This window comes from Anarrhichthys ocellatus, unplaced genomic scaffold, assembly GCF_004355925.1.
Source record: "Anarrhichthys ocellatus isolate YVR2014 unplaced genomic scaffold, GSC_Weel_1.0 scaffold33, whole genome shotgun sequence".
In the NCBI taxonomy this organism is placed as follows: domain Eukaryota; kingdom Metazoa; phylum Chordata; class Actinopteri; order Perciformes; family Anarhichadidae; genus Anarrhichthys; species Anarrhichthys ocellatus.
This window is the reverse complement of record NW_022280063.1, coordinates 4,703,886-4,719,692: the sequence shown is the minus strand read 5'-3', so window position 1 is coordinate 4,719,692 and position 15,807 is coordinate 4,703,886. Positions and strand designations below refer to the sequence as shown.

Genomic DNA, 15,807 nt, shown 5'->3' with positions numbered 1-15,807 from the left:
GCAACAGGTGGCCTGTACGTCTCCACACATCTACCTGAAAGTGATATCCCTCACAGCGCTCACAGTGCCAGCAACACGGCACGCCTTTGACCACTTTCTTCCTTTCGCCTGCGCGGCACGGGATGCTGCACACAGAGGGCGGCAGAGATGGGTCGCCCGTCTTCCAACGCATGGCCTCGACCTGGAGAAGGAGAGGTGAGGAGACAGAGCGACAATAAGACAAAGGTGTGAGATCTGTCCCATATGACAAATGAAGATTTTGTTGTGTTTTTGTCTGAAGTGCATGTGGCATTACAAAACTTCCCTTCACCTTCTTGTGGGATATTATGCGACACAAAGATTAGCTGCCATCTGCTGCAGCTGACATTACTTTGTGTTCACAGTCCTGCAACACTCTGTACCTGCAGAAAGTGTGGATTGAGGGCAACTCGGAGAGCAATTAGCACAAGAAGATCCTCTGATCGTTTTCCTGAGCGCTGCTGGGCACAAAACTAACACCAGCTAGTCTGGAAGCCAGCAATCAGACCATAATCAGATCTGGCACAAATAGGCCATCTGTATTTCCTTCTGTTTGTGTGTGTGTGTGTGTGTGTGTGTGTGTGGGTGGGTGTGCGCACATATTCCAACATGTGTGCACTTTGTTTGTTTGTGCTTGTGTCATGCTGCCATTATTGCGATTCCCTGAGCTTTCCGTATGTCTGCTATGTGTGAGTTTCAATTTGTCGTTATTATGTGTGAGTTCTCGTAATTATACCCGGTCCCTGAGCTTCCATCCGTTGCCGAGGGTGCTGAGTAAAATGGAGCGTTACTGTTTTAAACAGGCACATAATGTACCAGTCCAACAAAACTAGTTAGGAGGACAAAACTCATCAGGGACAGAGAAAATGGACTCGATTTGATCACTGACACACATATAGAAACATACACACACTTGCAGCATTTAAGCAAAGATATTGGGTTACAGGCTGTTCAGTACTGCTTAAAATGTCCGTCAGGAGAAATACTCTCATGTAGATTTTTGAGTGTGTGTGTAGAAGTGTAAATTGTTTAAAACTTTTCTTCATTCAAGGCGTTAACAGCTCTTGCAGAATTATTACATACAGACACCTAATTTTGCAACAATAAGTGTAAAACATGCACCACACAACAACAAAAAAACAGAGACCCAGCTGTGAACCTCCCTTTCCATGTGTTACCTAAATTACACGATGATAGCTGTGACGGGATTCTGCTCTATCTGTAAACATCACCTCACAGTAACTGTGTGTAAATGTCCAAGTACCGTATGTCCAAAAGAACATTTACCATGGAACTAACAGTTTGTTGATCGTGAAAACTTTCACCATGCTGCCATCGCCACATCTGCCACTGTGCCTTCAAACCCGACTGGATTGTGAAACAAATCAAATGCATCTGTTAATTTGTCAACTGTCAAAGTGCCCATTCATGTGTGCCTTAACTATGAGCTCTCTCTCTCTCTCTCTCTCTCTCTCTCTCTCTCTCTCTCTCTCTCTGGCAGAAAGCACTTTGTGTCTATTAGTCTTCTCATCTGTCATCTGGCCTTTCTAATGAAGTCCTGGGTGGATTTAGAACACCAAGCACACCGAGGTGCTCAAGGAGTTTGTGTGCGTGTGTGCGGGCATGTGTGTGTGTGTGAGAGAGAGACAGGCTAAGACAATGGGATTCCAGTTTTTTTGTGAAATGATTATGTGTTTTTGCATGGATGTATGTGATGCTCAGGTGTGTGTGTGTCTGTGTATGTGACACCCACAACATGCAGCACTCTGACAGCATTCACACTTTCTTGTAAAAATGCTAAATTCCTGCTAAGTTTTGCGTCTCAACGAAAGCAACAACTCAAACAAATCCAGCAAAGTGGCATTGGATGTTGAAATCATGGCAGCTGCTTGAAGTGATGTTGAACTTTCATCCTGCCAAGGCATGCGGTCTATAATGGCTCGAAGGCTTAAATTAACCACTCAAATCAAAATACATTTTGGATTACTCTAAAGGCATTTTCTTTCCTGTATGACACAAAAGTCAGCTCCTAGAACAATTGCAGATAGAAAAGAACACATGCACAATAATATATGGGCTGTTTTGCACAGTGAAAAAGTGAATAATCTCACTTTGAGGCGTAGTTTATTGGTCCAGGAGCCAATGACTCTGTACTCTGCAGTAGACCGGTTGGTGATCTGGTACTGGAAGATATCGTATCTTCCTGGGGCATCTCCGTTCTCATTAAAAACCACTGGTGTACCGGCACTTCCTGGATCAAACACAGAAGATGTTGGAGAGAGAGGGGACATTAGTTGTTGAATGTGATACAGTTACATTTTGATGTGTGCTCCAATGGTTCCATTCTTAATTGATCCCCACAAGAATGAGCACAACTCCTGAAGAAGGAGGATGAAGGTAAGGCGATGGGGGGGGGGGGGGGGGGGGGTTGTGGTGGGGGGGGGGGGGGGGGATCTTTGATCAAATATGGGAATATGTATCATCTTAGTGCTTAAAGGAAATAAAGAAAAAAACAAGAAACATTTACACATTGTTCATCAGTGGTTCTCTTTTTCCTGAAGGGACCCCTTTTCTATCATTCTATCATGAAAAGCCCTGACCAAGTGACATTTTATGGATGTTTCATATTATATTTAACAACTGTATGGATCAACTGATAAACTGTATAATTAACCCAAACAGTACAAAGTTAGGGTATTTTTCTGCCTGATGCGTAGGCCTCCCGACCCCCTGAGAAGCTTTGGCGACCACTAGTGGGGGTTTGGACCCCCATGTTGAGAACCAGTGAATTACACTATCAATATATGTTTGCAAATATCACTTCTACTTACTATATAACAATATATATATGAAATAACACATTATGCTCCAAACAAAAAGGCATAAATACATAAACTACATACAAGGGGAACATATAAATTGAATGAAGTAATATTTCCTCAGGTGATGTGTTAATGAGCACAGGTGAAAGAAGAAGAGTCACCGGTCTTTAATCTAGGATGTGTTGTATTTTACCTGCAAGTGTGTGTGTGTGTGTGTTGTAGAGAGTGTGATTGAATAATTCACACGCATGGATACGTTTACGTGTCCTCTCAGGTTTCGTTTTCTCACTATCAATAAGACTGAACACAAACCTTTTATCCGTCTCCCTCTCTCGCTTACTCACTTTGTGTCTTTTATGTAGCAATACAATCAAATCAGATCGCTGAATCTGGCAGAGCATAAAGGAAATCCAATTACAGTGAGGATGTGGAAAAAAGCACTGCATTATGGAAATTCCACCTGCATAATATAAGTCATCGATACAGTGCGACGATGCTGAGGATATATAAATACAGTTCCCCCGGTTTGAGGCAAAGCGCGGGAGAAACGGTGTGGAGAGGAATATTGCAAATCGACTAAGAGAATGAAAACAGAGACTGACAAAGGAGAACGTCAGACACAGAGAGTAAAGCACAGACAGCGAGGGGAAAGAAGACAAAGGAAAAGAGTTTGAGATAAAAAAAATAAATTAAAAAAAGAGACAAGAAGTGGAGAAACAAAGGTGAAAAGAGCAGGGAGAAACTCAGTCAGATCAGTAAAGACTCTCTCACTGTCATCATAAGTAATGAGGGATACATATAATGAGAAGACAGAATGAGCAATAATGAGGTTAATGGAGAGAGAGAGTGAAACAGATGAATGGAGGAAGATTAAATAGAGAAACAAAAGTCGAGGTCTCGATCTCTTATTGCTACCACAAATTATGCATGAGGATCCTTTCTGCGAGAAGTGTGACATGTCCAACTGTAACTATTACCCCTTCCACTTTAATATCCCCGCTCACACACACACACACACACACACACACACAGACTCACTAAACTAATGGATACTGTCCTTCTGGCAACTCTCTGTGCACCACAGTATAGGAACGGCACAATTAGTTTAACTTCTTTATATAACCCGGATAGCATTGATTTGAATACGGCATATAGCCAGTGCTACAAATGCAATAGTGCCGACTGAAATTTGGTCATCATCCCGATATGAAAATTAACAATTAAAACATTGCAAAAGGCTACCTGACTACCAATTTAGGGCTGGTTTCTGCAACCTGTTATTAAACGGGCCCTGGAGCTATAGACCGAATGGGGAACAGAAGTAATGTGCAGCGGTGAAGTGTGCTGTTGACAAGGTTGGAGTAATAAAGTTGTTTGTGTTATTGGTGCAGACTACAGAGCCTCTGTGGTATTATTTTATTTTCTCATTAAGTATAGGCGCTGCGTAACCCTCCCCTACACAAAGCTGTCTGTATGTAGTCTTACTGTTTGGCTTAGTCGGCCACGTGTCTTAAAATGACTTTAAACTTAGCTGCTCTACCTGCTGACAGTGAATCAAATCAGCAGAGGGAGTAGGACAGAGGACACGAGGAGACAACCACGCTGACACAGGAAATGTAAAAGCTAATATGCACCCATAATAATCACAAAGTCATATTTTCAGCGAAATATTGAACAATGTTGTCGCACATTGGGGAATTTCCTCATATTGTGGAGGCCTAAAATACAACATACCACCAAACACTGTAGAAACCAATCACACAACGACACCATTGTGACCACCTAGCAACAGAGTGACATGCTACAACCTGCCGCAACACCAACAAAATATCCAACAATGCCCCAGTAGCCAAATAAAAAACAACATTTCAACACATTACCGCCCTTGTGCTCTCGATCCTTTACAAGCCGACAAGCAACTTCATTTCTTTGCATGCATTCCCCACTCGCTCTCACCATCCCTTCCCTCCATCTCAATTCATCTTCCTCTCTCTCCCTCTTGTTCTCCAGATCTTCATGTCTTTTTAATCTTCTCTCCTTTTCTGGGAAATGAGCAGGCATGAAACACAAATGGGTTTTTCTGTTTACCTCATCCAAATGAGAGGGTGAGGGTTAGTCACAGGACATAGTCGTGCCCAACAGAGTGAAAACTACAGCCACCACATTTTCTTTCAATCCTCTTTCTCATATTCTCCTCTATTGTCATTCACTGCGGTGTCCTTTTTTTATGATCATCTCTTTACTCCTCTCTTATCTTTGTTCCTACTTTCTATGCCTACATCTACCAACTCTCGCTTTTTATCTGCTCCCACACTTTTGTCCTTTCCTGTCTTCCTATTTCTTCTGTTTACTAATTAATCAATTCCTTGAATGACACCCTTCTTCCCTTGTTTTCAATCCATCTTAATCTCTTTTGGTCTCCCCCCCTCAATTTCCCTCCATTCTGCCTTCCTTGTACTAATGTATAGTATAAAATGAAAGGAAGCAATAAGTGGGAAAACCAACATAAACAGTAACAAAAACAAGGAGAGACAATTAAGTTATTGTAGAAGTCATCAGAGATTATTCAGGGCTCACCAACAAGGGCCTGCCCTGTTTTATTTGAGCTTACTTGTTTGGTCCGTAAAAAAAACACAAAAAGGTTTATCTCTCACCCAGTGATGAACATGTCATATTTTCCTCATCAGTCTCCTATTGGCTGACTATCTTCTAGTTTTTCCTTTGCCCCAATCATGCCTCATTAAAGCGAGTTAGGGACGCAGCAACTAAATGTTTGGCGCAGAGACATGCTGGCAGGTACTTTAAAAACAGACTATTTGCTCTGAAAGCAGTGGTTACCTTGAGTAGAAAATGATAATTCAATCTCATGGTGTTTGGTACCATTTGTTCATAATTTCTGAGAATGGTGGATAAAGACGGCGCAGTTTTTAAAAGCAACAGCAATTACTGCAAAACACACATAGCATGACAGGAGCTGGCAGCATCAGCCAATATTTTTGGGAAAACAGGTAGCTGACAACCCCTCATCAGTTCTGATTAATGCTTTGGTTTAAGAGATACATGGACAGGCTTACTGGCCTAAAACAATTAGGTGGGGGGGGGGGGGGTTGTTGTGTTTACTCACACCTATTTCTAGAAAAAGGATATTGTTGGTTGAGCATTTGTGCAACAGGGGCACGTTTTACTGAGTCGCTACAATGCAGCTCAAACTAATGACCATAAAATACCCATGCACTCTTTTATTGTTTCACATGTCAGTCGAAAATGTCATAATTTTATCCTTTTAGACATCTGTGTGAAATTGTCATAATCATTCTCGAGTCATAGTGACGACCGAATTCTAAATTAGTTCATCACTGAGGTCAAGTGGATGTTTGTGCCAGGTTGGAGAAATTCCCTCTAAGCTTCCGTGCAATATCGTGTTCACGAGAACGGGATGGACGGACGGAGAACCCGAAAACGTAACGTCTGCGGCCACGGCTCTCACCAGCTTTGGGGGCATAAAAATATAACTGTAAAACCTGTGTTGAACGTGTTAATGTACTCTGGCTGCACAGCTTTATCGGCGTGGGAGCAGTTACATACAAACACGTAGCTTTTATCAACCTCTCGCTTTAGTTGCCATGACCCTGGCAACACATTCTTGTAGTCATAGCTCACATGTTGTTCAAAGCAAGATGCTGCACTCAAGGAAAAAAATGTCTCTGACATAACCTGAAAGTGAAACACATTTTTGTTCCCACACAAACAACCACACTAGAGTCACATAATGTGTAACAGGACACGTGTTTCTCCGTGTCGACACTGACGTTATTTGCATATCACTAAATGAGCATTTTTGGCAGGCATCGTTAAATAGATCATGTTGCTCTGCGTGCATTGTGGTAATTCTTTTTCAACTTTTCTTATAACTTTTATGCACATAGGGTTCGATTTTGAAGAAACATTTTCCTTGTCCAACATTTTGCCAGAACCAATTCAAACTAACAATTATATATTATTCAATACAGTCTTTTGTAAATTACCTTTAACAGAACACACATGTTTTTACTGTAACTACTGATTACATAGTCAGTACTCAACCTTAAAATACCTGTTCTGTGAGGACAGAGTCAATTATTCTGAAGCTAATTTATCATTGTTATTCATTTTGCATAACCAAAAGCAAGCTGACAAGTTGCTAAATCACACAGGAAGTGCTATAAAAAGGCCAGGGGGCAGATGCATGTTAACACAATGAATTGTCTCACTCCCTCTGAGGGAAATAACAGTGAAATCCATGAGTTTCACTTCTAATTCGGGGGAGGTTGGGTACTCGGATTAGACAGCTTGAGCGTGGTGAGAATGGCTGACACTTCCAGTTGAAGGAGAGTGAGCATGTGAGTTTGGAAGTGCAAGCGTATGTTTTCCTAGACTTAGTTCAACTCGGCAGGTTCTCTCACTGCAACTGCAAAGCACCACGGTGACACCGGCATAAGCTCTGCTGAAGTGTCCCTGAGCAAGATGATGTTTCCCTGCCTGCCCAGAGGCACTGCTGCTCTGTAGCTTCCCTGCAGAGTCAGAGGGTTTTCCCTTTGGGGATCGACAACAGAGTTTCACAGAGAAACCCACAACTCCCACAACTTTCCTCTCGATTTGCAAGGGAAGTTCACCTTTTTGCTATGATAATGTAACAGGATATCTACTAACGCATGAGAAGATTTCATGCAATGAAGCCACGGTGAATTTAAATCTAGCTGAAATGGACTGGCAGACGGAGACAAACCCGCGGAAGTAGAATGAGAGTGGAACAGTAATACTGGCACAGGGAAGTAGATGAAGAATTGATTTGCTTTGCGGTTACATTTCGGTACATTCAATCAGTCAGTCGCATCCATCTGAATCTGAAGAGAAGAAATTAATAAGAGATACAGGGATAAAAGTGAGCATCAGGAAAGCCTCAAAAGCCAGCAACTTTAACAGCTGCAGAGAGGCAAAGTAAGAGAGAGAAGAAGAAAAAGAAAAAAGATGGAGGAAAATGAGTGACAGAGTAAGATAGAAGTAAAAAAAGGAGAGTAACAGGTCTGCGGGAAAGCATCAAACACTGTCTATCTGACAGATAGACACACACACACGCACACACAAGGATCGGATAAAAGCAAAAGAAGAGAGAGAAAATGAGGGTGAACACGGGAGAATATGTGCGAATATCACATATCCGGCAAACTGAAAAGACTCCAAACTTTCTTAGTTTGACAGACAAAGGGGAGAAAATGGATGGGGAGCTACAGAACTACAGAACTGTTTGAGAATGCCTATTAGCATAGGCCTTAAAACTTCCCTGGCTGACAAGAGATAGAGATAGAAACAGATGGGAGGAGAGGGGCCGAGAGTGTATGAACACAACCGCCCCCTGTTACTGGAGCTAGAGCGACAGTGAGACTAAAGAAGTATAAAAAGAGAGATGGATGGAGAGAAAATGTTAGAGAGGAAGAGGCAGAAGGGCTGTTATAAAGCCCCTCAGCCTTGCCTGGTTCACTTTGGCAACACTAAGGGTGAATAGCACGTCTTCACACCAAGAGTCTAAATGTTTACAACGGGGAGATGGATGCAAAGACGACAATGCAGCACACCGCATCAATAAAACATGGGTCCGTGTGTGTCTGTTCTGAGCTTTTGCCAGCAGGCTCCCATCTGTGTGAGAGAACGAGATGGCGGACAGTGAAAGAGAATAAGAAATGACAGAAGAAAAGTAATAATAAAGCCGGAACTCATCCCACAAAATAATGCCAGTTTCATAATAATAGTCTCCGGTGGAGGAAGTACCTGAAACTGAGCAGCTGGTTGAATCCAGACCTCCATGGCTTATTTCCGCACTCCTTTCTTCTCCTTACTGAATTTTCAATCACATAAATTGACTCTTTTTTGCAGTCTGTTTGCAGCTTCCTGCGAGCCAGTTTTCACCGCTTACTGAATGGCTATCCTGATGGCCAACCCTCCCTGCTTCCACAGCAGCTGTTTCTCCTTCCTCTCTCTCTATTTACCTCCTAGCCTTATTTCATCTCACCACTCTCTATCTCAAAACTACCCATTTTCTCCCATCCTTTCCTGTGTGTATTTCCAAAGTTCTCTGACTCTCCCCTTCTCCCTCTGTCTGTCCATCCTTACCCCTGAAGCCTCTCTGCTTTTATCAGCCTTTTCTGTTATCACTATGCCTCAGCTGAGTAGGGAAAAAGGCAGACAGGGAGATAGTTTTGTCAGAGAGAAACAGAGCAGATGATAGAACAGGCAAAAGAAACATTACATGTTTGAAGAGGATCTCGATCTTACTGGCAATAACAATGAAACATTGGCTAAATAGTGAAAGTGAGATTAAGAGGGAGAGGGAGGACCAGAACAAAGGAAAGACTGTCGAGAAGGAGTAAAAAAAAAAGACACACTGCACACTTTATTCAGACCAACCAACTAATGCGAGAAAGCAGACTGTAAAACACAAAACAGTTTCGTTTGGCAATCACCAGTAATTACAGAAAACTAATTTAAGAAGCCTCCATCTGTGTCATGATTTGCGTTTGCTGCAGTCTGATGGGGGAAAAAAGGAAAGAGAGTGAAAGTGAAAACAAAAGCCATAAAAACAGAGGGAGAGGGCCACTATAAAAGTGATCAAAAGAGACAAAACAGCCTGGACGGGGGATGGAAATACAATTTAGAGGGAATGAAAGCAAGGGAGAGGAGAAATAAACAAAACGAGAAACAAGGAGCTACATTACCAGACTTGGCACGGGGAGAGGAGAGGGTGAACAGTAATGATGATGATATTACACTCGTTTCAGACGTTTGTAGTAACCCGTGAGATACAGCCCTGTATTATATTACGCATAAGTGTCCTGCAGCATATATTTGAGTTTATATGAGATATACAGTAGAAAGAACTTTCCAGCGTTTATCAACTCTTCCTTTCAAAAGGACAAAGCCATAAACACACACACACACAGATAAAGCGGCTATGTAAGTCAATACATCCATAACCCTCCACTGTTGATTATTCATCCATTGTTACCTCCATCCATCCCAACAGAACAGGATGTCATGTATGTTAAAGCCTAGCACATGTGCCTGCACAATTCTGTCTGTCAGGAGATTAGGCGTGCTTGTATTTTTCTGTCTCCACAGCTTTATCCGGTTCAATGTAATCTCCCTCAACAACACATTCATGACAGGATGTATATATTTGGTGTCAAAAAAAGCTGCAGAGAGGTGAGATTTAGTGGCGTCTTAGGATATGCAATATGATATGCAATTTCCTCAAACTCGATTCGACTGCAATCCTCGGTTGTTTTTGTGTCTGTGCGGATATATGTCTGCTACTGTGTTCATGTTGGCGTTCTGTTTGATTGCTTTTATATCTGCCTCTTCTTATTCTGTTTTCTTATCAAAAAATTGTATTCAGTGAATGTCCCCCCCCCTTTGCAGAAATTAGTCCGTTGCATTTGCAAGAGGTAATATAGAACACTGAGAAGATAATGAAGAGAGTAACACCATTTGGAGGGATACAGGCTATATATACACTCAAAAAGTGAGATGTCAGTCTGCATGTCAGTAACTTGACAGTATATCTTCTGACTTTCTGTTTGGGCTGTCAGTCATTCCCTAAACCAGCCAAGTATACACCTAAGGCTTACAGTGGGTGTGAATTGCTTCTCATGGGGTGTTCACTGCAAAGGGGGCACTACCAATGTAGCGAGGGTGATACCACCTGCACAAGGTTGGACGTTATGTCAATAATCTCCTACTTACTACCTGCTGCTTGTAAGGGAGCAGCAGGTAGTAAGTAGGAGATTATGTGCGAGTCTAAGGAGTTTTGTCCGTGTCTGTGTGCCAGAGGGACGGACGTGAACACACAGAAGACCGGCATGAAATAATGTAACATTAAAATATAAACATTGTAATGTACAAGATTTGATATCATTTGTCATTATTGTTATACATGTGAAATAATTTGACATTCTTGCAGTGAGCTCGATGAGAGGGTTGATACCACTGTCGGGCATGAAGCGGGAGCCAGAAGGCGATTAGCTTAGCTTAGCACGATGGCTGGAGGCAGTGAGCCTGGCTTTCTACAAACCTCTGTACCAGATATACTTACACTACGCAACCCCCTCTAAACCGAAAGATACACGGTGTTAATCAATGACTTTTAGACATGTTTACATGCAGACTTTTTAAACTTTGGACATAGGCAGGCTAATTCGTTTCCACGACTTCCATTCTTTATGCTACACTATGCTAATCGCCTCATGCCTCTACCTCAATGTTTACTGGGCAGAAACAAGGTAATAGACGTGTGGTATCAATGACCTCAAGCACTGCAACTAACTGCCAATTTTTTATTTTTTTATCAATTGAGAAATAATTGTGTATAAAATGTCAGAACAATTTTGCAAAAAATGTCTTGCTTGGAATAGTGCATTTAGATAGCTTGTTTAATGTGAATAACGCAAAAGATATTAATGTCCCTTATGTGTATGACCCCATATTTGAATATTTGGAACCTGCACATGTTTGGCTGTTTTTTCCTCTAAAAATGACTAAAATGAGTAATTGATTGTCAAAGTTGCAGCTCTAAAGCCTATTTCCCCAAATGTCCTGTTATGTAAAGACCCCATTACAGTTCAGTGATACACATTTCCATGACTGCCTCAGTGTGCAGCTGCAGCCCTCAGATAACTGCTCACTCGGTTTGCCGTTCTGTCATGCCGAGTGACTCAGATAGCCCAGGTTCTACAGCCGGGAGTATTATCATCTACCTTCTGTATCAATAGAGCCAATCGCACTATACAGGTGCTGTCTCTTTAAGTGTCACTGTAAATAAAATAAATGTTGGTTTCTATTCTGTTGTAGCCCAATAGCCCAACACTAGAAAAACGTGTGTCTCTTTGTATTGAGGGTTGTGACCATACCTGTTGTTTATCAAATAACAATTGCAAAACAAATGAGAAAAAAAAATATATGTATTTTCAAATGTATTTTGGACATGACCTGTGTTCATCATCAGTCAGACATCTCCCTCCTCTGACATATTGTTTTGGATGAAAGTCAGACACTTTCTCGCTCCATCTTCTCCTTCCCAAGGTTGCCCTGACCCAGGAAAGTTTGAGTTCCTACGCCCACTGTTTCACAATTTCTGTCTCTATTTGCCCGTCTCCTCTGCTATCTTTCTCTCAAGATGGAACTTAAAGTTAAAGAGTCTGTCTGTCCCATCCCTTTCTTTCTAATGCCACACAATATAACATTTATCGTTCTCATTGTTTTCTCCCAGTTTCTTTCTTCTCAGGGTCATGATGCCCTGGTAAAGTGTGAGATATATCTCACTCAGCACATCTTCTCTGTGTCTCTCCATCTTTTCCCTTTTAATTTTACTCAGCTATAGTCCTCAACTTGCATGGTTGCATGGTTCTATTCCACTCTTACTAGGACCATCCTTTGTTTCCTTGCCACATGAAGGCATGGTATAGGACTTTTCACATCTGTGTTCCTTCTATCCTAAGCTGTTAGTAGCAAAGTTGATCTTGCTGCTATCTCTCTTCGCCAACACAAAGCCAGATGTCCATCTTTTTTTGCTCCATGTATGTCCTCTGTTTCTCTTTCCCTTCCACCTGCACCACAACCTCCTCTCTTCTTCACATGTTCTTCCCTCCAACTCCCTCCTAGGTCATCTCCACTCCCATAAGCCCCTCTGTCTCCTTCGTTCCCTCTTCCTCTCTCCATCATTAACGCCTGGTCCAAGTTCGTCATCTTCAAGCAAAGTTACTCCTCTAGTGCCGTCTCCCTGTGTGTCTCTCTGAGGTCATTATGAGTTCATCATCCCCTACTTCTCTTTTTCCCTGAGGTTGTGCAGGCAGGTACAGAGTTCATCATCTCCCCTCTAATTAGTGCAAGACGGTTCCCATGGTGAAGTCCATCTTGTCTCCCAGGAGGAGATACAACCTGGCAGTGATAACCTCACAATCAGAGTATTTAATTGCATGAAAACACATACACACACACACACACACACACACACACACACACACTTGTGTGGAGGACAAAGCTCTCCTGTTCTGACTTTGCTTACCAACCCATCCAAAACGTTACACACGATATTACAATCATAAAGGGAAATCAAGATCACAAACGGTACCCTTGTGTGCAATTCCATCAGCTGACATCGCACTACACTAAAGAGCAGGCAAGGAAGTAAGAAGTGGTCTTTGATTTCTTAGGACTTACAAATGGGACTTGTATTTCGTGGGACTTTAACTTCAGATCAAATGACCAAATCATGACAACTAATTGTAAACGTGTCCGAGCAAGGTGTCTGTCCGACACTGAAATATGCGTAGGGATCTAAAATGCAAAAAGTGGTTTCGGAAAAATAGATACATTACACTCAACTCTACAAGAAATGCATACACCACAAAAATGTGACAATCCTTAAAAAAAGGGTAAACTGAAAATAATTTGAAAAAGGCTTATTAAATGAAGTGATGAGTCAATGCATTTATGGAGTAGGAGTGGTAGGAGAGAGGAAAAGAACACGAGAGCAGACTGAGCCTGACAGGAAGCTAAGAAGACGAGGGAAGAGAGGGATGGTGAAAGTCAGACAATAGAGAGGACGATGCAGCAAAAGGAGGCAGCGAGTGAAGGACAGAGACAAGAAAGAAAGAAACACGAAAAGGATAGCACAGCAACAAGAGAGTAAAAGAGTGATGGGGCAATAAACATTAGCAACGGCTGTGTTTGAAAAGCTACTTTGGGATGTACTAACGACCAACAAAGCCAGGGGTATGTGAATAGGCCGAGTTAAACCGTGTGGGCGACCGCAACGTGTGTGTGTGTGTGTGTGTGTGTGTGTGTGTTGGTTAGACAATAAAAGCGTCTGAACCAGACTGAGCTACCATTCCAAACTACAAAAGTATATTCCATCAAATCATACACTTGTTACGAACAACACAAACACACACATTGATGAAATTGTCAATCAGAGAAGGACAAGTCGTGACTGCTGAGACCAAATTAATTAGCGAAGCTGGGGTGTCTACGTCATTGTTTTCAAAAGGTCTACGTTTCCGCTGTCCACACTACGAGGTAACCCCGGAGTTCTCAAACTTACCTTTCTTCGGTAGCGCTTCTCAACTCCTTCGTTTCCGTTGCTCTAATGTAGCCTTAGATTTGGATTCCATAACTCATGAAGGCATTGGTGTGTGCGCATTAGTTTCTGCATACTTTTGATGTGCCCGCTTGTGTGTGTGTGTTGCGTTGGATAACGCAATAAACTCACTCGACATACAAAAGCTGGACCGCACCGTGTGCCATTGCTGCTCCAGGGTTCATTTCCTCATTGTTAGTCGTACTTGCTCTGTAATGCACCAGCCTCCGTTTTTTTTTTTAAGGTAAGATATTATTTTGAAAACTCACTGTATGAAGATATATTTTTTTCGATATTTAATATTCAAATATGTTTTTTCATTGCATATTTTGCCTTGTACAATTTTCTAACGGAAATGGGGAAAACGCAGCTTCATGTGCATGCATCACTGTTCGCATAAATGATTGAATGCTGAATGATACCTCTGCACAATATGCCAACTTTTTGAATTTTCACGATTTATCAAAATTAGTGAGCTATAACTATGACTGTTAACCATATTACATGAAGAGGAGGACGTCTTAGGGATACCAATCTTGTTCGAGGGGATGTCCATCTTGAAATTCCAAAGGGTTAAGCACCTCCTAATAATCACTGCCTAATTACTTGGTAGTCACTTGCCAAATGTCCATATTGCTTTCCTGCACCTCCCTTCCCGTTCTTGTCACTCTTGCCTGGTAGGTTTCACTTTGTAAGTTAAGTTGTCTTGAACCCAACAGGAAAAAAAATCATTGCCCTAATGACCTGAAATGATCCTCTCCCTCTCACTCAGTCCTGTTCTCTTTATGTAGCTACTCGAAAGGTGTACTTTTATGGATCCAGAAAGAGCAGAGATAAAGAGAATCCATGATCCAGAAACTATAACTTATTCTCTCCCTCTCTCTTTATGTGCCACACACACACACACACACAAAGAGAGATATAAATACCTCCATCTTTGCCCCTTTTCTTCTTCAGTGTTATCAATGTCATGTCGACCCTAAACAGGTCGACAACAAAACTACTTTTAATTGGAACACACAAATACATCCAGACATTAACACATGAACACGAATAAAGCACCGGGCTAAAAAGCTTTAAATCTTGCAGGCTGCTGTCGATGTAAACAAACCAGATGCGAGTAACTGCAACAAAGAGCCACCCAGCAAACCCTTTATCTGTCCGTTAGAGAGGCCTTTTAAACTTTTTCATTCTTGCATCTTTTATGTTTTAGACATTTCGATTTGCTTGATTTAAACAGGCATGCAAACTCAATCAATGGCGAAAAAGGTGCCAAAGATACGAACAAAAAGAAAAGTTCTGGATGAAACTATAAATACATTGAAGATATCATTAATGTTTCCATGTAGACTAGCATATCCCTTGCTTCTCTCCTCCCGTTAATGAAAAACAATCTAGATTCAATTTCAGAACAATCTTCATTTTCTGAGCAAAATACTTTAAAATAAATTGTATACAAACATCTGGATGAATATCTTTCAATTTACAATAGATAGAATACCAAACTGGTTTCTGAGCCAATCACAGCACAGAAACAGCTCTTATTAGAGTAATCAATGAGCTTAAGATAAACATTGGACTCAAAGATTTTCAATTTGAATATTGCTTGATCTTACTGCTGTCCTTGACATGGTCGATCGTGACATTTCAATTCAACGGCTCCATGATACAGACGGTTTAGAAGACCTCTGTTTTTAACTGGTTTCCGTCCGACTTAAAGGACACAAGCTTTTTTTGTTCCCGTCGTAGTTTTAAATCTGCAGAAACAAAAATGTTCCATGGGGTTTCACAAGGGTCAGT

At 41.6% G+C, this 15,807-nt stretch overlaps 1 protein-coding gene across 12 annotated transcripts in view; it reads right to left on the bottom strand.

The window, feature by feature from the left end:
- Positions 1-15,807, bottom strand: part of grm8a (glutamate receptor, metabotropic 8a) — a 246,472-nt gene that overhangs the window by 87,511 nt on the left and 143,154 nt on the right. For all 12 annotated transcript variants that reach the window (XR_004213383.1, XR_004213384.1, XM_031865639.1 and 9 more), the window contains exons 8-9: positions 2,130-2,269; positions 35-181 (exon numbers count right to left, since the gene is read on the bottom strand). Coding sequence is in view for 10 of the 12 variants with exons in the window: in XM_031865639.1 (XP_031721499.1) it covers positions 35-181; positions 2,130-2,269 (287 nt within the window). In the remaining 2 variants the exon portion in view is untranslated. The remainder of the gene's footprint in view (positions 1-34; positions 182-2,129; positions 2,270-15,807) is intronic.